The sequence below is a fragment of the Sapajus apella genome, unplaced genomic scaffold, assembly GCF_009761245.1.
Source record: "Sapajus apella isolate SASKATOON/1434 unplaced genomic scaffold, GSC_monkey_1.0 scaffold99, whole genome shotgun sequence".
Classification (NCBI taxonomy): Eukaryota; Metazoa; Chordata; class Mammalia; order Primates; family Cebidae; genus Sapajus; species Sapajus apella.
Window position 1 is genome coordinate 917,772 of NW_022437039.1, and position 23,232 is coordinate 941,003.

A 23,232-nucleotide genomic window follows, 5' to 3' on the forward strand; every position below is an offset into this window, starting at 1 on the left:
CACTGCAACCTCCGCCTCCCGGGTTCAGGCAATTCTCCTGCCCCAGCCTCCTGAGTCGCTGGGATTACAGGCACGCGCCACCATGCCCAGCTAATTTTTTGTATTTTTAGTAGAGACGGGGTTTCACCATGTTGACCAGGATGGTCTTGATCTCTTGACCTCGTGATCCACCCGCCTCGGCCTCCCAAAGTGCTGGGATTACAGGCTTGAGCCACCGCGCCCGGCCCAATCTCTACATTAATTAACTAAATTAATGAAAAGGTCTGGAGTGGGCCGGGCGCGGTGGCTCACGAGGTCAAGAGATCGAGACCATCCTGGTCAACATGGTGAAACCCCGTCTCTACTAAAAATACAAAAAATTAGCTGGGCATGGTGGCGCGTGCCTGTAATCCCAGCGACTCAGGAGGCTGGGGCAGGAGAATTGCCTGAACCCGGGAGGCGGAGGTTGCAGTGAGCCGAGATCGCGCCATTGCACTCCAGCCTGGGTAACAAGAGCAAAACTCCGTCTCAAAAAAAAAAAAAAAAAAAAAAAAAGTCTGGAGTTAAATGAGAATGTTCTTAGAAGTCCTACCAATCAAGAAACTTTATCCCTTTGGTGCTGAAGTAGTTGCTAATCTACAGATATCTGTCTTTCAACTAATAAGGTGGGTAATAAAAACCAGAGGTTTTAAGAATCTATTCCAGGAATTGAGAAACAATAAACACAACTTCTGTGTGGGGTGGCTGCATGACATGAATTTTGATGATTTGATGACAGTAACAAAACCTCTAATATTCTTTGATATGACATAAAATTAATTTTTAAAAAACTTTATGCTTAGGCAACATAGCAAGACCCTGTCTCTACAAACATAAAAATAAAAAATTAGCTGGGCATGCGGTGCGTGCCTGTAATCCAGGTTACTCTGGAGGCTGAAGTGGGAGGATGGCTTGAGCCCAGGAGTTTGAGGCTACAGTGAACTAGGATCTCACCACTCACTCCAGCCTAACAGAGAGAGCAAGACCCTGCCTCAAAAAACAAAAAACACCAAGAAAACTTCAATTATTCATATTCATATAATATCGTGAAAACATTAAAATTGTTTTGTGTTATTTATCTAAGTGCAGCACCAAAACATTATCATTAAAAAGAAAACTTAATTAGAACAAAGCCTGGGATGAGCATAGTGGTTCACATCTGTAATCCCTACACTTTGGGAGGCTGAGGTGGGAGGAATGTTTGAGCCCAGGAGCTCAAGACCAGCCTAGGCAACATAGAAAGACCCCATACCTCCACTAAAAAAAAAAAAAAAAAAGATAAGCCAGGCATGGAGGCATGCACCTGTGATCCTAGCTACTTGGGAGGCTAAGGTGGGATCGCCTGAGCCAAGAAGGTGGAGGCTTCAGTGAGCGATGATCACATAACTGCTCACCAGCATGGGGAACAGAGATCCTGTCTCGAAATAAATAAATTTTAAAAAACAGAATAAAGCCTGTACCTCTAATACTAACATTTCCAACAGCTCTGAGATATGTATCACTCTGAAATGCACGTATAGTGGAATAACATATAATGAGCTACTTAGGGCAAAAAGAGGAGACCATATTTGCCTGGTTATGCATAGTACACCTCTAAAATATGTAAGAAACAGCTAACACTGGTTGCCTATGGGGAGGGGAATGACCAGTGGCCCCAGAAACAGAGAGGAGGAAGGGTTTTCACCAATTACTCTGCCTTTTTGAACTCTGAACCATATGAATATAGTAACTACTCAAAAGAACTTAAACTTTTAAAAGAAAATTCTGTTTGTATAAAAATTTCCTAACATCTTAAATAAGAACTAGTTCCACTTCTTAAGCTACTTTTCATGGGGCCCTTTTCCTCCCAAAAATGGAGTTCAGGAGGGGAAAGCATTGTCTACTCTCCCTAGAGATTGGATGAAAAAAATACACCTTGAAAAAGCTAATCTATTAAGATCTTTTAGGTGTCATGGATGCCATGTTAACCTCCATGACCTGCAGGAACACTCCAGATGAGTTCCTGAAAAATCTAAGGTAACTGGAAGAACAAAGAAATAATCAACCCCTGAGGCACCTACTTAACTTTGAGACATTCTCTATTGTTCCTTAATCCCACCCTAATTGATGAGGCCACTGGACTTTGTAACCACACCATAAGACCTTCTCCCAGGTAGCAAAAAATCGCCCTAAACTGTAACTTTCCACTGCCCCCCCCAAACCTATAAAACCAACTTTTTCGCTGATGCCCTTTTTGATCTCAGCCCACCTGTACCCAGGTGAAAAAACAGCCATATTGCTCACACAAAGCCTGTCTGGGGGGTCTCTTCATTAAGAGCTCACATTTTAACAATCTAGACTTCCAGAAAATAAATCACAAGAGTTCCCCTAATTACTCTGGACATGGTTTTTTTAAAACCGAATTTTGTTTTGTAAGCCTTAAAAAAAAAAAAAAAAAAAAAAAAAAGACAACCCAGACTCTTTGGTCTGACATTCAAGGCCCTTGGTGACATTACCTCACCCTCAGATGTCCAAACTGACTGCTCTACTCACCCTCAATGAGCTCCAGTATCCTTCCTGCAACAGTCCCCCCTGACCACCCAGCCCAAGGCATCTGCTTGCTTCTAGTCATACATCGAGCTCAGTGTGAAATGCTATAAGCAATGGTGGGCACCGTGGGACTGCTCACCCATAACCGCACAACTCAGAGTTCCGTGAGAACAGAGGCAGCTTCTGCCACCACTGTTATCACCATAGCCCAGCAGGGGGTCCCACACATAAAATGCACTTAAGTATTTGCTGAATAAAACAATGAAGTGGGAGGAGGCAAGACTGGATCCCAGGCCCGACCAACCCCCACATTGCAGGACCACAACACCTTCAGTCTCCATCCTCTCAGAAGCAAAACCAGGAGGCTTCCTAAATTCTGGTAGCCCAGTGAACATCAGCCAAAAACAAAAACTGTCACAAGAGCCAGCACTTCGTGCTGTTCCCTCTACCTGGAACAGTACTATCTGCCATCTCCTATTCACCCTCAGGTGTCAGTGCTAACGTCACAGCCCCCAGGGACTTCCAAAACCCTTCAAAACAGGCTCAGTCCCTGTCTGGTGCCCCAGTCAATGCACAGTACGTCCTCTCCAAGGTCACACGTGACTGCTGTTACCAGTCCAGTCTCCACAACCACCCATGAGAGAGCGAAGACAGGGCCTGTCGTTTCCCCACTAAAGCACTAGGGCCTATACCACAGCATAACAAATATTTTCTAAATTAGTGAATAATCCTGAACAGTGTGACCTAAGCCATGAATATTTCTGAAAGAGTCTTTCATCTTTTTTTTTAATTTTTTTTTTTGAGTCTTGCATCTTTAAAAGGTGATCATTTTGCTGGGCACGGTGGCTCACTCCTGTAATCCCAGCACTTTGGGAGGCCAAGGTGGGTGATCACCTGAGGTCAGGAGTTCAAGACCAGCCTGGCCAATATGGTGAAATCCCATCTCTACTAAAAATCCAAAAGAAATTAACTTGGTATTTTGATACACACCTGTAATCCTAGCCACTCGGGAGGATGAGGCAGGAGAATTGCTTGAACCCGGGAGGTGGAGGTTGCAGTGAGCCACGATTTCACCACTGCACTCCAGGCTGGATGACAAAGTAAAACTCTGTCTCCAAAAAAAAAAAAAAAGAGATGACTGTTTTAAAAGAACTTTATCATAAATATATAGGTGATACGTATCTTAAAGCAAACTCTAGACAAACAGGAAAAGTAAATGTACTTAGAGCTGTGCTGTCCAATACCGTAGCGATTAACCACATGTGGCTATCATTTAGTTCCTAAGTCACACTAATCACAATTCAAGTACTCAAAGCCACACATGGCTCGTGGTTCCAGTACTGTGTCATACAGATACCGAATAAAACCACCCTCCCAAAAAGGACCACTGGACAGCGCTGGCTTGGAGGGCATCCCAAGAACACAGGCATCCCAAACAAAGGAAACATCTCAATCTACCCTCTTCCTCCTGGGAAAGAATCAGTTTTCCCCTAAAGTTTCAGTGACTGAGAATTTCATCAGTGAAAGCAAAACACTGGATTCTCTCGCCCTCATTCAAATGATTCCCTTAGAGATTTTTCAACAGAAGTTCAACTCTGGGCAGGTGTGCTCTTCAAACAAAAACCGATTCCCATTGTACTAGAGGAGCAACCAAAATGACACAGAAAACCTACCAATATTTTATGTCTTTTTGTTATTTTCAGTAAAGGTGACTTACTAAATATGTAAATCAGATTTAAGTAAAGATATCCACAAATTAAGGAAAAAATTATTTGTCCCCTACGGGGTAATTTTTACTTATTTAAAAAAACAACATCGTACCGAATTTAGGAGAATGGAAAAACAGTAACCTCCATTAAAAAATTTCCTATAGGCCGGGCGCGGTGGCTCACGCTTGTAATCCCAGCACTTTGGGAGGCCGAGGCGGGTGGATCACGAGGTCAAGAGATCGAGACCATCCTGGTCAACACGGTGAAACCCCGTCTCTACTAAAAATACAAAAAATTAGCTGGGCATGGTGGCGCGTGCCTGTAATCCCAGCGACTCAGGAGGCTGAGGCAGGAGAATTGCCTGAACCCAGGAGGCGGAGGTTGCAGTGAGCCGAGATCGCGCCATTGCACTCCAGCCTGGGTAACATGAGTGAAACTCCGTCTCAAAAAAAAAAAAAAAAAATTTCTTATTATAGAATCTGCAGGAAGAACAAAGTCTCACAGTACAGTATAGAACTGAATCTGTTCCTTTCAAGATCAGTGGTAGCTGAGCCCAAGAGGAAATTGAGTTTTACTGGTATTCCTTTCAACCAGTCAACCTGACTAAACTGGACAGTGATCCCAAATCCATTTTCTCCCCTAACTCTGTTTTCAAAAAAAGACTATGTTTATAATTGTCTGCATTCACTTTCCCCTTTTCTCTAAGTGCTAATCTAAATTAAGGCTTTGTTCTGAAGCAATAACTAGAAACACAGTTCCATTTAATTAAGAGTTCAATTTTCCAATAAAGAACAGTTGAACTGCAAACACAGACGGAGTAAAATGAGTCAAACGATTACCCATTTTGTAGGATTCCCGAATACTAGCTCTTAACTCATTTTCTTACAAACTGGTTCCTAAACTGCACTAGAGCTGGTACTGGAAGCCAAACAGGCAGGGGCAGAAGCTTCCCATGTACTCAGGGAGAAGCCTCCTGATTCTGGGTCAAGCTACATCATCTCAGTCCTCACAGGCCCAAGAGGTAGGTGATGGCTAATATTTTCCCACACAATTAATAGTAACAGCTGCCTCAACCTGCTAAATGCCAGGTACCCTAGTAGCCCAATGTACCCACGTAATCAAAGTAAACAGAAATAGAGCCAGGCATAGTGGCTCCATCCTTGTAATCCCAGCTGCTCAGGAGGTTGAGGCAGGAGGATTGCTGGAGACTAGGAGTACAAGACCAGCTTGACCAAGCAAGACCCCGTCTCTTTAAAACAAAAAAAAAAAAAAAAAGAAGAAGAAAGAAAGAAAGAAAGAAGAAAAGAAATGGAATCTCGTAGGAAAAAAGTTCCTTTTAAAGATCTATCTCTCTTTCTCTCTCTGTCTCTCTCTCACACACCCAACCCTGCAAAACTGAAACGTGATGTCACCAGCCAAAGTCACAGCACTGATGAGCTGGGAGCTGGGACTCAGAGTCCACTCTAAGGAGCCAGGGCTCCCTCCTCAGCACCACACTGAAGGCCTCCCAGTTAAAAAAAAAAAAAAAAAAAAAAAAAAAATGTCTTGACATTTCCTTCAACTCTGACTCATGGTGAGATGGTTCTACTTTTAATCAGGTGACAAATACTAAAAACGTTTTAATCCAAAGCAATTGGGTCAAACTCGTGGAGTCCATAATTGTCTAAGCAAACCCTAATTACCTGATAAATTTCTATAGCTCATTTCTATGTCCTCATTCAGTTTGTAATCAAATACCCAAATCTGCTTATTTAAATGTTGTACAGCCTTCTCTACAGATTATCATAAAGAAAAGTAGCTTATTTTTCCTATTTCACTGGTTATTTTAACCATAAAGTTAAAACATGTTTAGGTGGTGCAGTGTTAATAAGAAAAATCCAAACTAGGGGGAGGAGAAGCAGCTTCTGAATTATAAAAAGATTTGCTTTGCAACAGAACTGTACAACTCTACTACACTACCAATTTTCTCCCCTTTTTACAGGCTATTTAGGTTCAAAAGGTTGATTTGGGTGCAAATGGAAGATAAACCTACTGTATACAGTACAGATGGCGTATCAGAAAGGCAAATTAAGACATTTTCAAACAATAGCAGACAGGATACCTAGAAATGGGAAAGTAAAGTCAGATTTAATCATGTAGAATTATTTTCCCCATTAGATTTTACTATTCTTAGCAATGGTTCAACTCAACAGTCTTTTGATTAATGGAAATGAAACACGGGGGAAAATGTCACACGGGATAATATCCAAATCTTTCTTAAGGGTAAGTTTAAAAGGAATTCAACTTTTAGAGACAGAGCTCAAAAATAGCCTTGCTTCCTACATTTAGAACCAGATAACACCCTAAAGGCAGTATTTTAAAGACCGCCACAGTCATCAGCTATACTGTCTAGGAACTTAAACAACAAAAAACTTTAAAAAGAGAGGGGCCACTTTTGCTTACTTCCAAGGCTCACACAGCCTTCTCCAATTTAATTGGTGTGCCCTCACTCAAATCTCTTCAGGTCACAGCTCAAATGGCACAGATCTGACCACTACAGGGAACTCTGCTCGTGGCCTATTGTAGTTCTCCTGTCAGCAGAGCACAGCCCCCAGTGAAAGGGGAATGGACAAAATCAGCCACAGGCACAGCTCCCATGGCTTACATTTCTGCATTGAAGACTCATGCAATGGGAGAATTTTCCTGAAAGCCAAGCTTGAGCCTGACTGGAAAGAGCGGTATCCTTTTCCAGTTAAAGCAGGGAATGTATTTAGAGGGATGCATTCCAAGGAAAAGGCCTCAGAGAGGACCAAAGGGAACACTGAGCACTTCTGCTAAAAAGTAGACTGCATGGCCAGGAGTTTCAGAGCTTAGGAGAGACTGGGGACAACCAGAAGAGGACTCAGATGCGAGCCATGGACCTACAATGATACCCCAGGAAAGAAACTGTTGTGGTCAGGGTGATTTTCCCAACAACCAGGAATGCATGGAAAACAGGAAGGCTTCCCCAACTCCCAACTCCTGGCTCTGTGCTGGCTCAGCAGGAGGGCTGCCACAGGAGCTCAAGGCCCCTTAACCATTCCAGGGCCTGCCTCCCACTGGGGCATGCACCCCTGGGCTTTTGCACACAGGGACATTCAGGAAACAGGGGAGGGAGTAAACAAAGCCTTATTCCGATCACCCTTTCTGGGTCTGGAGTTTTTGCAGTTGACTGCATTTTGTATTCTTTCCTCAAGTTTTGCCTGGAGGTTTTATCTTGTCAGATGGTTCTAAGCCAAAGGCATCTATCAGAATCCTGTGTACACTGCTACTACTTAACAGATACTTCAAGATGAATATACACACTAAAGAAACCGAATCACATACTTGAGTGCTGCTTAAACAGTCCATGAAATATGCTTCAAAATGATCAAGAATTTTCAGTGTACCTCCTGATCTGGTTTAAAAGAAAAAAAATTTCAGAGCACACGACACCATTTAAGTTTTCATAATTTTAAAGTTTCATGGCCATCAAGTTCCTATTTTTTTTTTTTTTTTTTTTTTTGAGACGGAGTTTCACTCATGTTACCCAGGCTGGAGTGCAATGGCGCGATCTCGGCTCACCGCAACCTCCGCTTCCTGGGTTCAGGCAATTCTCCTGCCTCAGCCTCCTGAGTACCTGGGATTACAGGCACGCACCACCATGCCCAGCTAATGTTTTTGTATTTTTAGTAGAGACGGGGTTTCACCATGTTGACCAGGATGGTCTCGATCTCTTGACCTCGTGATCCACCTGCCTCGGCCTCCCAAAGTGCTGGGATTACAGGCGTGAGCCACCGCGCCCGGCCTCAAGTTCCTATTTTAAAAAATGCAATCAAGGGCCAGGCGTGGTGGCTCACGCCTATAATCCAAGCACTTTGGAGGCCAAGGCGGGCGGATCACCTGAGGTCAGGAGTTCAAGACCAACCTGACCAACATGGTGAAACCCCGTCTTTAAAAAAAAAAAAATGCAATCAAAAATGGAGACGGAATCAATGATACAGATGACAGAATTCCTGGCTGTGTTATCTGCTAAGGTGCTACACTATCACATGTGTGCCTGCACACTGGTCTCTGGATACGAGCACATGGTTTTCTGTCCTTTCCAGAACTGCTGAAAGACAGGTCTTGGGCCAATCAGACTATCACTCCCAGTAAGTCCTAGGACTACAAGGTACGCCAACTTCCCTGGTGAACGCCAATGTCAGTTCCCACTGAGCGCATATTCCAGACACACATCATCTCAGGCTATCCTCATAACCACCCTGAAATGGAAATCGTTATTATCTCTGTGTTACAGATGAGGAAACTCTGAGCTCAAAGAGCTGATGTAACTTGCCCCAAACATGCTCTGGCCCCAGCACTCCTAAGGCCAGCTGGATTACGGAAAGAAATAACAGACTCAACTTGAAGATAGGTCACAATTTGCTTAAAAGTAAAATCTTAACAAGAAAACGATGAGAACTTCAAGGGACAAATACTATATAATTCTTTCACCAATTCTCTCAAATACTTCCTGAGGGCTTACTGCATGTCAGGCACTGCCCCTGGGGAGGGAAGTGTGGGGAAGAGGGCTGTGGAAAGGTTCTAGAGTTCTTACGCTCACCTCCAGGTGTCACAGGAAGGGGAGGAAGCCCAGAGCCTGAGATGACAAAGAGGGATGAGAAATGCCACATGGGCCACTGGGGTCAACAAAAAGCAAAAGAACAAAGAAAAATGAATGGGTCACCTGGCTTTCTGATAAGCTCCCTTGATTTTAAATGAAGTCCTCCATAGAACTGTTACAGAGGAACAAAAAAGAAAAAGAGGGAGAGGGCCCTGATAAGCTCTGAAGTACTCCAAGACAGGAGACCTGCCCTAGCCTGCTGCTCACCTGGGCTCCTGGGCTCCACTTCCAGCAGCTCAGGAAACTTGCCCTGCTGCTGTTTTCCTTAAAGCTGTCTGCACAGCAGTGGCAAGCCAGTGCTCCCCAATGGGTGCTCAGAGAATTAAGTCCCACATTATATCAGGGTCACCAAATTGTGGCCCTTGGGCCAAGTCCTCAGATGCCCATCTTCATAACTAAAGTTTTACTGGAACACAGCCATGCCCACTGGTTACATATCGCCCATGGCTTTCTTGCTGAAATGGCAGCCTTGAGTAGTTGCAACAAGAGACCGTACGGCTCACAAAACCATGCATGCTCTCCGGCCCTCTGCAGAGTCTGTAGACCCCTAAATAGGCTAAAAAGAGTTCTAGGGTCAATCAGGATTGAGAGTATACAACTGCAACCCCTCTCTCACAGGGCCCCATCAGCACACCAAGGCTCTGGGAAAGCCTGCAGTCAAATTCCTCGGCTACAACCAACACATCTGAGCACAAATCCTTTGTTGAGAAACACCTCTTAACATGTTTCTGGGAATATACGAAAGGACCTGGTTTGAGCAAGGTAAAGAGGGGGTGCCCTCACTAACGGGACCTCAAAAACTAAACTGGCAAGCTTTCCTAATCTTCAGAAACTCAGAATAAGGTACATTTCATCTTAACTAAGGTAAGACATACTTTGGCAAAATCATTTTCCTGTTTTCAAATACATTAAGTAAAAACACAAGCAAGCACCTATGGATCCCCCTCCCCCCCACCACTCCACCAAGTTATCACATACTTTGTCACACAATTACAACATACAACTTAGAAGCTGTGAAAACACAGGCTAACAATCTAAGCATCAACTTCCAACTGCAGGACTAAGCCTCAGTCTCTTTTTAAGTTAGGTTCAATTGTTTAAGATTACAGAATCAAATCTGAATGTTCAGCCATGAGTGACTCTCCATCTTCTGAAGGACCTCTAAGGCACCCTGTGCATGACTTGTCCTTGTCCACTTTCATCCCTGAGGACCTTCAAACACGGCCACTGCTCTCACCCCTCTCAGTTATTCAAAAGCTAAGCAAGATCATGAAATGTCCTAGCCCTAACAGTGTCTGTGACAACTTTCATTACTATTTAGCCAGAACTCACTCATGGGGTAACATAACATAACCATTTCTCATTCTCCCTGAGATAAACAGGAACACGAGCCACACGCTTCACACTGACGATAACACCAGAACCAAAGGGAAAACGGGGAGCCCCTAACCAGGGAGGAGGGACACACTCCTGGGTGCCCCCACCACAGATGGGATCTCATTGACGGGTGGGAGGGATTTCATTGAGGCGTTGGAGGGCCGCTACTGAAACTCACCAAGCATGGCAGGTTCCTGGGTTCTGGATTCAAGCAAATGCAATGTTTACAGATAGAGACTTAGAAAATAAATATGTAGAACTACTGACTTTAACAAACTAGATTGGATCTGGTTTTGACCCTGTATCACCTCTCAAGTCCAGTTCCTTGCCTAGAAAATAGCAGTAACAGCATCTTCCCTTCCTCACAGGACACTGTAAGGTGATGTGGAGAAGAGCACTCTGATACAGAACATAACAGATCATTTGGTTGATAACCGTATTCACCACCAGCTTTCTTTAAATAAGCTTCCCTATTGCACTTAAAGGGATTCACGTCATAAAATGTAATCACAACTGCTTAGAGCCACTTATACAGCATAGGATGAAATATAGTTATGTTCAATTTTCAGAATTGAAGTTTTTCTTTTCCTTTTTAACCCAGAGACAGGGTCTCACTCTCTCACCCAGGGCAGAGTACAGTGGCATCATCATAGCTCACTGCAGCCTCGACCTCCTGGGCTCAAGCGATCCTCCTGCCACAGCCTCCTGGATAGCTGGGATTACAGGATTATACTATTACACTAAGCTAATATTAAATTTTTTTGTAGAGAAGGGGTCTCACTATGTTGCCCAGGCTGGTCTCCCACTCCGGGCCTCAAGCAATCCTCCTAAGTCTCCCTAAGCACTAGGATTAAAGGCATGAGCCACCACCCTGGCCTGTAGTTTCAAAAAACTTTATAAACAGCCTGTTGTGTGCAAATTTTGCAATAAAGCTGACCAAAAAACAAAACAACCAGTCTACTGCTTGCCTGGATATTTGTCTTATACTATTAAATCATGAATCTCTGCTGTTGAAAGACACGATATGCTATTTTAACTTGGACATATTAAATAGAGAAGTTTCCAAACCACCCAACTAACTACATAATGATAACATGAAGTCCCCACTTCTTGTAAGTGTGCCAAGTAAAGGAAGACCTGATCTGTGAGAAAGTGTTAAGGCTTCAACATAATACAAGGAAATGCTGCTTTAACATGAGGCCAACAAATTCTGTGCCACTCTGGGGCTGCTGCTTCAGTGGGGTGAAAGGTATTGTTTTTCCTTCCTCTTGCTACCCTGCTTTGCAGCACATTCCCTATTTCTGCTTCATCTCTGCGTAAGCTTCCCAGCCTTCAGTGACTTCTGTCTGTCAACGGTGGCAGTGATATTTATCGCTCGGAGGTGCTGCCTGACCTTAGGGAGTGCTGTTTGCAACACCTATGCCCCCTGATGAGCAGCATCCTGGCTGAGCAGTGCCCCAATGTTGGAGGGGGCACTCTTCTCTCAGCTCACCGCCACCCCCCACAGACATATCTAAGTGACACTGGTGGCCCCACAGGCCAGTCTCCACAAACATGCACTGGAGTTCAAGTAGCTCCTGTTTCTCAGGCTGCCAACGTCTCCTCCTCCTTTCAACCCCTCAGCTCCCAGAGGTCCCCTCTCTCAAATCTGATCACAGGCATTGGGCACATACCCTGCTCCACTAGGCCAAATTTTCCCCTGGGAGCCTCGGAGACACATCCCCTCACTAAAAAAAGATTGAGTCCCTCAAGAATGTTATTCTCTGGTCTGTCCCACCTAATGAAATGTCTCCAGCCCTTTAACGACTGGGGTCATTTATTTGTTTAATATACATCCCTAAGATCGCTAACCATCTCATTACTTGATTTCTTAGACTAGTAGTTAAACCAGACTCCCGTGGTTGTTTTTCTTTTTTTTTTTTTTTTTTTTGGAGACAGGTTCACTCTGTCACCCAGCAGGGAGAGTGCTGTAGCACGATCTCGGCCCATTGCAACCTCTGCCTCCCAGGTTCAAGCGATTCTCATGCCTCAGCCTCCCAAGTAGCTGGGATTACAGACACCTGCCACTATGCCTGGCTGGCTAATTTTTGTATTTTTAATAAAGATAAGAGTTTTGTCATGCTGGCCAGGCTGGTCTGAAACTCCTGGCCTCAAGTGATCCACCCACGTCCACCTCCCAAAATGCTGAGATTACACACATGAGCCATGGTGCCTGGCCCCTTGTTTAATGTGCTTGATCATGATTCATTCCTTGGTCCTCCACACTAACAGACCCTTTCACAATAGTGTAATGGTGATGAATGGTAACCCAGGACCCAACTTAAGTATGATGCTGATTTTCTACTTTGGATTAAATTGCAGCCATCTCAAACTGACTTTTGTTTCCACAAAAGAGCCCCTGAGCCTTGCAAGGATCAAAATTGGAAAGGAAAGGGGAAAAGGTGAAAGTGTGGAAAATCCTTTTTGATCAACTTTGTTCTTTACTAAGTAAACAATTTTGTTTTTTATTAAGCATCTGGCCATCCAATAACGGAAACTATCAAAAAACCTATCCTTTGGGCTCCATCTTGGAAACAGCTGGATGTACACAGGACAAAGCTTTCTGTTAAGTCTTGTGTTACTAATTGTCCTCCTTTTTAAGACAAAATCTACAACAAATTCATTCAACAACAGCAAAGCTACAAAGCCATCCAGGTTACCAGTTTCAGCAGACGGCCTTCAAAGCTGAACTTGCCACGTATGACCTAGGTACACCTCACAGAAGTGAAGATTCTTCACTCAAACACAGCAAAGTTAATGAAGCAACAGAGATCTGTTTTGCAGTACAGATCTCTTAAACTATTGTTGTTTAAGGGACTTAAAACTATTGTTGTTTACAGATTTCTCACTTCAATAAGTTCATTTTATAAGATTAATGTCAAACTCAACTTTTAATCAGCTAAAAAGAAAAGCATTATTAGTGATTTTTATATACCACGAGCATCATTTACTTCTCCCCACTGTTTAAGAAATTTTAACTAGATAAGACTCTCCGCGTGATTTTTAAAAATAGTTTTTCACTTCTACATTAATATTAAATGTCGCTTATCAAAACTTGATTCCAGGAACTGTAGTCAAACTTAAGACACAAAATTCAAGTTTTGTTTCAACAGCAGAAGCAGATTTCTGAATATGCTAGTGGTCGGTCACAGAAATATTTCCACAAGTTGAACAGCTGTGTCTAGTGCAAATCTGAAGGCAGCAATGTAATTCAATTTGGACTCATTCATTAGAAACTGACTTTCAGACGCTGCCACTGCAAGACTACTGGAGAAATGCAAGCTGCGTTGGAGACAGAATTGTTCGCAGCGGCACACAAGTTTTTGCCGCAAAGGAGAGAGCGCTGAAAGAGGAAATACAACCAGTTCATGTTACCATGAACCAGCGCAGTAGGACCCAGAATTACTGAATGAATAGAAAACTAAAATACTACTCTTAAACAGCTATGATTACTTAAGAAACTTTCCAGGGAAGCTGTTTAATGAGAGGAAACAAACAAACAAAAAAGATGATTTATTCCGTATCTTGGTACATTTTTTAGAAAAATTGGAATTCCTACATTCCTTAATTTTTTGTACATCTACACGGTGAAAGCAACAAACTCAAATGGTGACTGCAGCCTAAATGAATTTAAAATCTGCCGTTTAACTTTCTTCTGAAGTTATACATGGACATGAAACACAAATGACTAGTTGACAAAAAAAAAAAAAAAAGAGTTTTGAAAATAAGCACTAAGCATCCTTCCAAGGAACTCACTCATTCCTAACTTCAGTCCTAACTGGAAAGCTGGCGGCTACTCTGAGTGTCCTCTGACTGCACCCTGGTCAATGTGTAGCCAATCCAGAAAACACATCGCGCTACCTTTGGCCGCGATCTTGCTTTCTCTAAGCATCAAATGTACCCTCCGCTGTCATTCCTCTGGACAGCCACGCGTGTGGACAGGGCCGTGGAAGGGTGCGTAGGGCATTACCAAACAAACCCACACGCTGCACTTTACTTCTTCCCTCCTGGAGTGCCACTCGCGGCCCCGTGAGGAGGGCTGATAGGGTGCGGGTAGGCCGAGTGCATCGGGCATGTGCTGCCCCAGTCGGGCCCAGTGACAGTCCTGCGACGAACTTCCACCCTCCGGCGCGGGGCGAGGGAAACCGGCTGCCGGGCCTGCTCCGGGCTCCCGGCTCGGTCGGTCTCCGCGACCACGACCCCTGGGCACTCTCTTTCGGATAGGGGTGACAGCGCGCCCCGGGATCCCGCTGCCCCGGACCCCCTCCTCACCTGTGCTGTCATTCGCCGAGAAGCCGGGCGAGCTGAGTTTGGCTCGTTTGGGGTTAGGCGGTCCGTCCAGCAAGTTCTCGGCCATTTTCACCTGCTCGCGAAAACAGCCCCGGGAGCGGGCGGCCGGGCCGGCGAGGGCCCAGGCGGGGGTCGGGGGCCCCGCCGGCTGCGAGGGAGAGGAGCGAGCGCCGGCCGCGAGCGGGCGGGCGGGCGCCGAGGGAGAGGGAGGGCGCAGGCCGGGTGGGGGAGGCGGCGGCCAAATCTCAGCCACAGCAACAGCGCCCCGCAGCGCTCACCGCCCGCCCCCGGCCGCCGCCGCCGCCGCCGGCCGCGGCCCCCTCATCCCCTGCCCGCCTCCCGAGCGCGACACTCCGCGGCGAGGGCGCCCCGGCGGCCCGGCTGCCCCCCAGGGCCCGGCTGGCAGCGACGGCGCCCGGCCGAGCGGCTCAGGCAGTCCCCGGGAACATGGTGCCGCCGCCGCCGCCGCCGCCGCCGCCGCCGCCTCGCTCCCCCCCCCCCCCGCGCCCCACTTAATGAATTCGCTCGCGGCCCGACGACGAGGGGGCTCCGGGCTCTGCTCCCCACCCGCGGCCCGCCGCCGCCGCCGCCGTGAGGAAAAACAATGCGCCGAGCGGGGTCGCCGCAGCCGCCGCCGCGGCCCCCCCACCCCCCGTTCCGCCGCCGCCGCCGCCGCCGCTGCCGCCGCCGCCGCCGCCGGGCTCCGGGAGGCCGAGCCGAGAGGCGAGCGGGGCCGCCGGGATGGGCGCCGAGGGCCAGGCGGAGCGGGCCGGCCGGGCGGAGCGGGGTGCGCGGGCGGTTGTGGGGCCCGGGACCGGCGGGGCCGAGTAGATCGCGCTCGAAGCCCCGGTCGGGTCCGCGACAAGATGGCGGCTGTTGATTCCTCAATTAAAAAAAAAAGAAAGTTTTTTTTCTTCTCTTTCCAGAGCCTGAACGGGGAGGGGGTGGGGGCGGGGCACGCCGGTGCGTCACCCCCCCCGCGGCGTCACCACGCACAGCCCCCGCCCCGCCCCCTCCACCTGCGCCGGCCGCGGCGGAAAGAGCCGAGCGTGCTCGGGCGGAAGGGCCGAAGGCGCGGCCGCTGAGCATGGGGCGGCGGGTGGCCGGGCGCCGGCCAGGCCTGCGGGACGCTGGGGCTACGGGCTGAGCCGCGGCTTTTGTTCTGACGGCGACGAGGCGGCGAGTGCCGTGCTTCCTGGCCCCAGCGGACTCCAGGAGTAGCGGCCTGGCTACAGGTCGGGCCCTGGGGCGCGGAGTCGACGCCGGCCCGGACCCGCCCGTCCCGCTGGGGCGGCGCTGCGTGTTCCCAGCTCTGCGCTTCCCTGTAGGAGACCCTGCTCGGTGGCGACCCCAGCCCAAGCCACGCCACTAGCCCTCGCCACCAGGGAAGTGGAATGGCCCCTGCGTGTTACAGACCGCCCTCGGGTCCGCCGACGAGGTGGGCCGATGGGGAAACTGAGGCAGGAGGGGGGCAGAGCAACTTCTCCAGAGTCACCAAGGCAGAAAGTGGCAGGGCCGGAATTCGGGTCCCGCCCCACCTCGTGATACTATAGAGAGTGAGGGGACCTAACGCCTGTTCCAGCCCGAGGCGGCGAGGCTGACACCCTCACCTATGAGAGCAGGGTGGCGAGCGCCAGCCTGCGTCGAGAAGGGCCCGCGCAGCGGGCTTAGGCCTGCATGCCCCAGCCGCACTCCCCGCCCAGGAAACTCGCCTCGTGCCTCGCAGGTGCCCCAGTTGGGTGCGTGTCTGGGGAGGCCCCCACGCGAGACCACAGCCCGCAGGACACTTCCACGAACACCCAAGGTGTTCCCATCTCGGTTAGTTATCTGCCCCTCCAAACCTGCCCGGCTTCCTCGTAAAGGTATCAGCAGTAACCCTATTTCCTAAGCCAGAAACCCGTGAGTCATTGCGAACTCCTCCTCCCCGGCCAAGCGCTCCTCTCCCCACGGTCTTAACCTGGGAGACGGTTCCTCTCGCACTGTCCTGGTGGCTATGGTGGCATCTGCTAACCTAAGTGTTCTTTGCCCTCCTTTGTTGCTCTCCACGCAGCAAGAGTTAGCTTCCCGAAAAGAGAGGAAAAAATCTGTTCAAAACAACTCCGCGGCCGGGCAGGGTCGCTCATGCCTATAATCCCAGCACTTTGGGAGGCCTAGGCCGGCGGATTACCTGAGGTCAGGAGTTCGAGACCAGCCTGACCAGTATGATGAAACCCCGTCTCTACTAAAAATCCAAAAATTAGCTGGGCGTGGTGATGCGCGCCTGTAATCCCAGCTACTCTGGAGGCTGAGACAGAAGAATCGCTTGAACCCCGGAGGCGGAGGATGCAGTGAGCAGGGATCAGCCACTGCGCTCCAGCCTGGGCAACAAGAGCGAAACTCCTTCTCAAAAACCAACAAATAAAAACAAACCAACACCCTGACACAGAAAAAGAAAACAATATTCTTTAAAAAAGAACATGTATGAAGTCTCCTAAAAACATTGTTATATGTACATATGGTCACTGTCCTTGAGTGTCAAGATTGAGTGATCGTTCTGCTTTTCTCTGTTTATCTGTACTGTTCAAAATCTTGCACTGCCACACGAACACCCCTCTTGAATCTGTCTCTTCCCCTTTCCATGGCTCAGTTCACCATCATCATCCTACACCCACTTGGCCAATAAGCATTTCTCATCATTCAGGCTTTTTTTTTTTTTTTTTCAAATGCTGTTCCCTGTGCTGAGAACACATATGCCTGGGAAATTCTATCTCATCCTCCAGGACCCAGTTCAAATGTCACCTACTCCAGGAAGCCCTTCTAGTCCACTCCTCGGCTCCCGTATCACTTCCAGGATCTGTGAGAGAGCACATAACACATCTTGCCCTATCTTCCCCTCCTCCACTGCCCTCGAATTAGTTCATGTTTTTACTTGTGCATCAAATCGCTCTTGAGAATCCCAAGGGCATTGAGGCTGTGCTGATCCCCTTGGCCAAACATAAAGAGATCCCCATATATTCAAGGAGTTAAAATAGCACACACTGGAAACCATAAATGGAAGTATTCAAGAAATCAATTGGTACAGGAATGGCAAGAAGTGTATCAGTGGCACAGCGCAGGCCACACCCTGTATCTGAATACCCTGGGTTTCCATCTCACCAAGGGTCTGTGAGCTCCTTGGGGGAGAAGGTGGTGTCTTAGTCACCAAAACAGTGCTCTGCAAGAAGTAGGTTTGTAAAATTGAATGAATGAGTGAATGAGTGATGAGCCGTGTGCGTCAGGTGCCCTGAGTCCTAGAGGCCTTCAGGCCACTGAAAAGGGTAGGCCCCAGCCTGGTGTCTGGCCACTTACAGGCCTAAGGGCCTGCCTTGGGGCAGTGGAAACACCATGCAGCCCGCCTTGGAAAGTGTTTTACAAAGAAGCAGGCACAGGAACTTGAGCCATTCCCCCACAGGTGTGCAGCTGTGGTGCATATTTCCCTTTTTTTTTTTTGAGAGTGAGTTTTACTCTGTTGTCCCGGCTGGAGTACAACAGCACGATCTGCGCTCACCGCAACCTCCACCTCTGGGGTTCAAGCAATTCTCCTGCCTCAGCCTCCCAACTAGCTGGGATTATATGCACCGGCCACAACACGTGGCTAATTTTTTTGTATTTTTAGTAGAGATGGGGTTTCATCACGTTGGCCAGGCTGGTCTCTTAAGTCCTGACCTCAGGTGATCTGCCCACCTCAGCCTCCCCAAGTGCTGGGATTACAGGCGTGAGCCCAGCCATAGATTCCATTATATAGAGGAAAGGAAGGGAACCCAGTCACCAGGACTCAGAAGTAAATAACCTGGACATGGCAGGGCTGCGCCTGGAACCCAGGTCCTCACTCTCCAAACCCCTGACTTCTGGTCTCTCCACACTCCACCCTCAAACATACCTGTTCTGCAGTCCCTTTTTCTCTCTCATTATTCTCACCTATATTATTTTGATCAGTTCTGGTATTCACTGATACCTGTTTTTATTTTCTTTTCTATTTATTCTCCCTTCAGTTTGACCCAAAGAACACTGAGCTCAGACACTGATGGGGAGTAGCATGGAGGGGAGTGTGGCTCCCGCCTGCACTCACCTGGCTGGGATCACCATCGACAAGTGAGTGCCTTAGGGATACCAGGCAGCTCTGCTATGCCTACCACGGATGGCACTTCCTACAATCCTAGAAGGAAAAATTGTCCTCATTTCACAGATGAGGAAATAAGGCTCAAAGGAGGACAAGTCACCCAGCCATGAAAGGGCTTCACTCCGGTGCACACCTAAGGCTTCCTGCTCTTTCCACAAACCTCACCTCTCCAGTCTCAGAGTCCACATTAAAAAACAACCAAGGGACCGGGCATGATGGCTCACACCTGTAATCTGAGCATTTTGGGAGGCTGAGGCAGAAGGATCACTGGAGCCCAGGAGTTCAAGACCAGCCTGGGCAACATAGTGAGACCCCCCCTCCATCTCTACAACAAAATTTAAAAAAATTAACTGGGTATGGTGGCATGCTCCTGTAGTCCCAACTACTGGGGAGGCTGAGGCAATAGGATCATCAGAGCTCAGGAGGTCGAGGCTGCGGTGAGCTGTGATCAAACCACTGCACTCCAGCCTGGACAACAGTGAGATACTGTGTCAAATAAAAAAAGAAAAATAAATGGAATTTTGGCCAGGCACGGGGCTCACGCCTGTAATCCCAACAATTTAGGAGGCTGAGGCGGGCAGATACTTGAGGTCAGGAGTTTGAGACCAGCCTGGCTAACATGGTGAAACCCCATCTCTACTAAAAATACAAAAATTTAGCCGGGCTTGATGGCACATGCCTGCAATCCCAGCTACTTGGGAGGCTGAGGCAAGAGAATTGCTTGAACCCAAGAGGTGGAGGTTACAGTAAACCAAGATGGGGCCACTGCACTCCAGCCTGGGCAACAAGAGTGAAACTCCATCTCAAAAAAAAAAAAAAAAAGAAAGAAAAAGAAATGGAATTGTTGCAATTTGATATTTGTTGTCCTTTTCTAGGCTTAAATAGATTAAAAGATAGCATCAAGTTTGGACTTTGCCTTCAAGATACAGAACAGCATTGGAGAGAAAAACATAAACATGAAACACATTGAAAAGCTAAGCAGAGAATCCAGGTCAGAATAGCACAAAACCATAAAAACTGATCACCCAGGGGTAGGAGTCCTGGGACGGGGGCAGAGGCCTGGGGGAATAGTCCCAGGAAGACAGGATTCCAGCCAGTTCCCAGTGGACAGAGGGCGCAATGTGGTCTGGTGGTATGGAGGGACCCAGACAGAACTGGGTTCAAATCCCAAACCTACTGCTTTTTCTTAGCTGTGTTGAAAACAAATACCTCCACGCCTGCCAAGAGAGTTGAGGTGTGGTGGAGAGGAGATGGAGGGTGCATGGGGTTCTGGGCACACCAAGGCACCACACTAGGCAGCTGCTATTTGGGGCGGTGGGAAGCAAGTGCTGAATGGGGAGGGGCTGCCTCTCCTCTCTCCGCCTTCCACGTAGGAGGCCACATCCGCCTCTCTGGTGGGAGACTTGCTGTTGCTTTTTTACCATCACTGTCCTTGAATTTTTCCTCCCTCACTTACCCTGGTGCCTCCTTTTCCTCAAACACATTGGTAGCTCCAGTTTCAGCCCTAATTCCACCCTGTCTCTTCCATTCCCAGCCAAGGAAACTAGAACAAGTTGTCTACACAGGCTGGGTTCATTTCCTCTTCTCCAATGCCCTGTGTTTTTTGTTTTTATTTTATTATTATTTTGAGATGGAGTCTTGCTCTGTCCCCCAGGCTGGAGTGTAGTAGGCTCACTGCAAACTCCGCCTCCCAGGTTCAAGCGATTCCCCTGCCTCAGCCTCCCGAGTAGCCGGGATTACAGGTATCAGCCACCATGCCCAGGTAATTTTTGTATTTTTTTATAGAGACGGGGTTTCACCATATTGGGCAGGCTGGTCTTCAACTCCTGACCTCAGGTGAGCCACCTGCCTCAGCCTCCCAAAGTACTGAGATTACAGGCGTGAGCCACCGTGCCCTGCCTATTTTTATTTTTGAGACAGAGTCTTGCTCTGTCACCCAGGCTGGAGGGCAGTGGTGCAATCTCGACTTACAGCAATCTCTGCCTCCCGGGTTCAAGCGATTCCCCTGCCTCAGCCTCCCGAGTAGTTGGAACTACAGGCGCCCGCCATCACACCTGGCTAATTTTTGTATTTTAGTAGAATGTTATGGAGTTTCACCATGTTGACCAGGATGGTCTTGATCTCCAGACCTCGTGATCCACCTGCCTCAGCCTTTCAAAGTACTGGGATTACAGGAGTGTACCACCACACCCAATGAATTTTTGCATTTTTTATACAGACGGGGTTTCACCGTGTTACCCAGGCTGGTCTCAAACTTTTGGGCTCAAGTGATCCTCCCACCTCAGTCTCCCAAAGTGTTGGGATTACAGGGGTGAGCCACCTCGTCTAGCCTGCTTTCAGTTCTTTTGGGTATACACCCAGAAGTGGGATAATTGCTGTCCCATATGGTAATTCTACTTTTGATTCTTTGAGGAACTCCCATGTTTTCCATAGCAGGTGCGTCATTTTACATTCCTACCAGCAGTGCACAAAAGTTCAAATTTCTCCACATCCTCACCAACACTTAGGCTTTTTTGTTCTTTCATTTTTTCTTTTTTTTTTCTTTTTTTTTTTTTTTCTTTTCATTGGGATCATAGTCCTCACAATGGGTGTGAGATGATATCTTTAAGTTCATTCCTTTTAACCACCATCTTGCATTCTATTGCAGGAACAAAGCGCATTTTATTTATCTATTCTCCTCCTAATGGACTGGTAGATTGTTCCCACTTTTTTCCTATCACAAACCAGGCTGGAATGAATGTTCTTGTACAGCTTTCCTTGTGCACCTAAGAGCATCACCAGGTGAACACTGAGAAGTAGATTTCCTGGGTTTAAGGTTATATCACGTAGAGCCCTGGTAGAAGGAGATGGCACACTTAAAATCAACCGATGCAGCCGGGCGTGGTGGTGGGTGCCTGTAATCCCAGCTACTCTGGAGGCTGAGGCAGGGGAATTTCTTGAACCCCGGAGGGAGAGGCTGCGGTGAGCCGAGATTGCACCACTGCACTCCAGCCTGAACAACAGAGTGAGACTCTGTCTAAAAAAAAAAAATCAGCCAATTTTTGGAAGGTTTCATAGACGAACTGCTTGCTCAGTTAGGGCAGGTTGCAAGGAAATGATAAGGGGCAGGGAAGTAACCTGGGGCTTGTAGCAGCTGAGCTGTTACTGCCACGAGACCCAAAGGGACACGGAGGGGAGAGCTTCCCAGACCCGGGAAGAAAATAGTTGTGTAGAGATCGTCATCTTGAGAGGGGTGATCTTTTGCCAAGGGACTCAGCTGCCTTGAGGTGACCAAATACCATGACCGCTCTTTCCCTCCCTCCCTCCTTCCCTTCCTTCTTTCTTTCCTTCTTTCTTTCTTTTTTTGAGCGAGTCTCGCTGTCACGATCTCAGCTCACTGCAAACTCTACCTCCTGGGTTCAAGTGATTCCCCTGCCTCAGCCTCCCAAGTAGCTGGGATTACAGGTGCATGGCACCACATCCAGCTAACTTTTTGTATTTTACTGGAGACTGGTTTTCCCCATCTTGGCCAGGATGGTCTTGAATTCCTGACCTCGTGATCTGCCTGCTTCGGCCTCCCAAAGTGCTGGGATTACAGATGTGAGCCACCATACCCAGCCTTTCTTTCTTTCTTTTTTTTTTTCCCTTCCTTCCTTCCTTTTTTCCCTTCCTTCCTGCCTGCCTGCCTTCCCTTTCTCCCTTTCTTTCTTCTCTCTCTTCCCTCCCTCCCTCCCTTCCTTCATGGAGTCTCATTCTGTTGCCCAGGCTAGAGTGCAGTGATGCAGTCTCAGCTCACTATAACCCCCACCTCTTAGGTTCATGCGATTCTCCTGCCTCAAACCTCCCGGGTAGCTGAGATTACAGGTGTGCACCACCATGCCTGGCTAATTTTTGTATTTTTAGTAGAGATGGAGTTTCACCATGGTGTCCAGACTGGTCTCAAACTCCCAGCCTCAGGTGATCTGCCCACTTTGGCCTCCCAAAGTTTAGAGATTATAGGCGTGAACCACCATGCCTGACCACTTTCTTTCTTTAAAAAAAAAAAAATTAATTTGTTTTTTTTTTGTAGAGATAGGTCGTGCTTTGTTGCCTAGGCTGATCTTGAACTCCTAGGCTCAAGCAATCCACTTGCCTCTGCCTCCCAAGATGAGCCACCATGCCAGGCCCTTCCTATCTGTCTCTGTCTCTCTCTCTCTCTCTCTCTCTCTCTCTCACACACACACACACACACACACACACACACACACACAGGATCTCACCTTTCCTTCTTCCTTCTTTTCTGTCTCCCTCTCTCTCTAACAGGGTCTCACCTTTCCTTCTTCCTTCTTTCCTATCTGTCTTCCTCTCTCCCGCTTCTCTCTGTCTCTAATAGGGTCTCACCGTTCCTTCTTCCATCTTTCCATCTCTCTCTCTCTTTTTCTGACAGGGTCTCACTTTTCCTTCTTCCTTCTTTCCTATCTGTCTTCCTCTCTCTCTCTCTCTCTCTCTCT

General features: G+C 47.7%; 1 protein-coding gene across 3 annotated transcripts in view; it reads right to left on the reverse strand.

Moving 5' to 3' along the window:
- CREBBP (CREB binding protein) overlaps nt 1–15,518 on the reverse strand; it is a 165,879-nt gene extending 150,361 nt beyond the window's left edge. The window contains exon 1 of one of the 3 annotated variants that reach the window (XM_032257967.1): nt 14,608–15,518. In XM_032257967.1, coding sequence (XP_032113858.1) covers nt 14,608–14,692 — 85 coding nt within the window. In that variant the 5' untranslated portion in view covers nt 14,693–15,518. The remainder of the gene's footprint in view (nt 1–14,607) is intronic. The other 2 variants (XM_032257969.1, XM_032257968.1) reach the window with 2 other exon arrangements.
- Between the last annotated feature and the right edge of the window lie 7,714 nt (nt 15,519–23,232).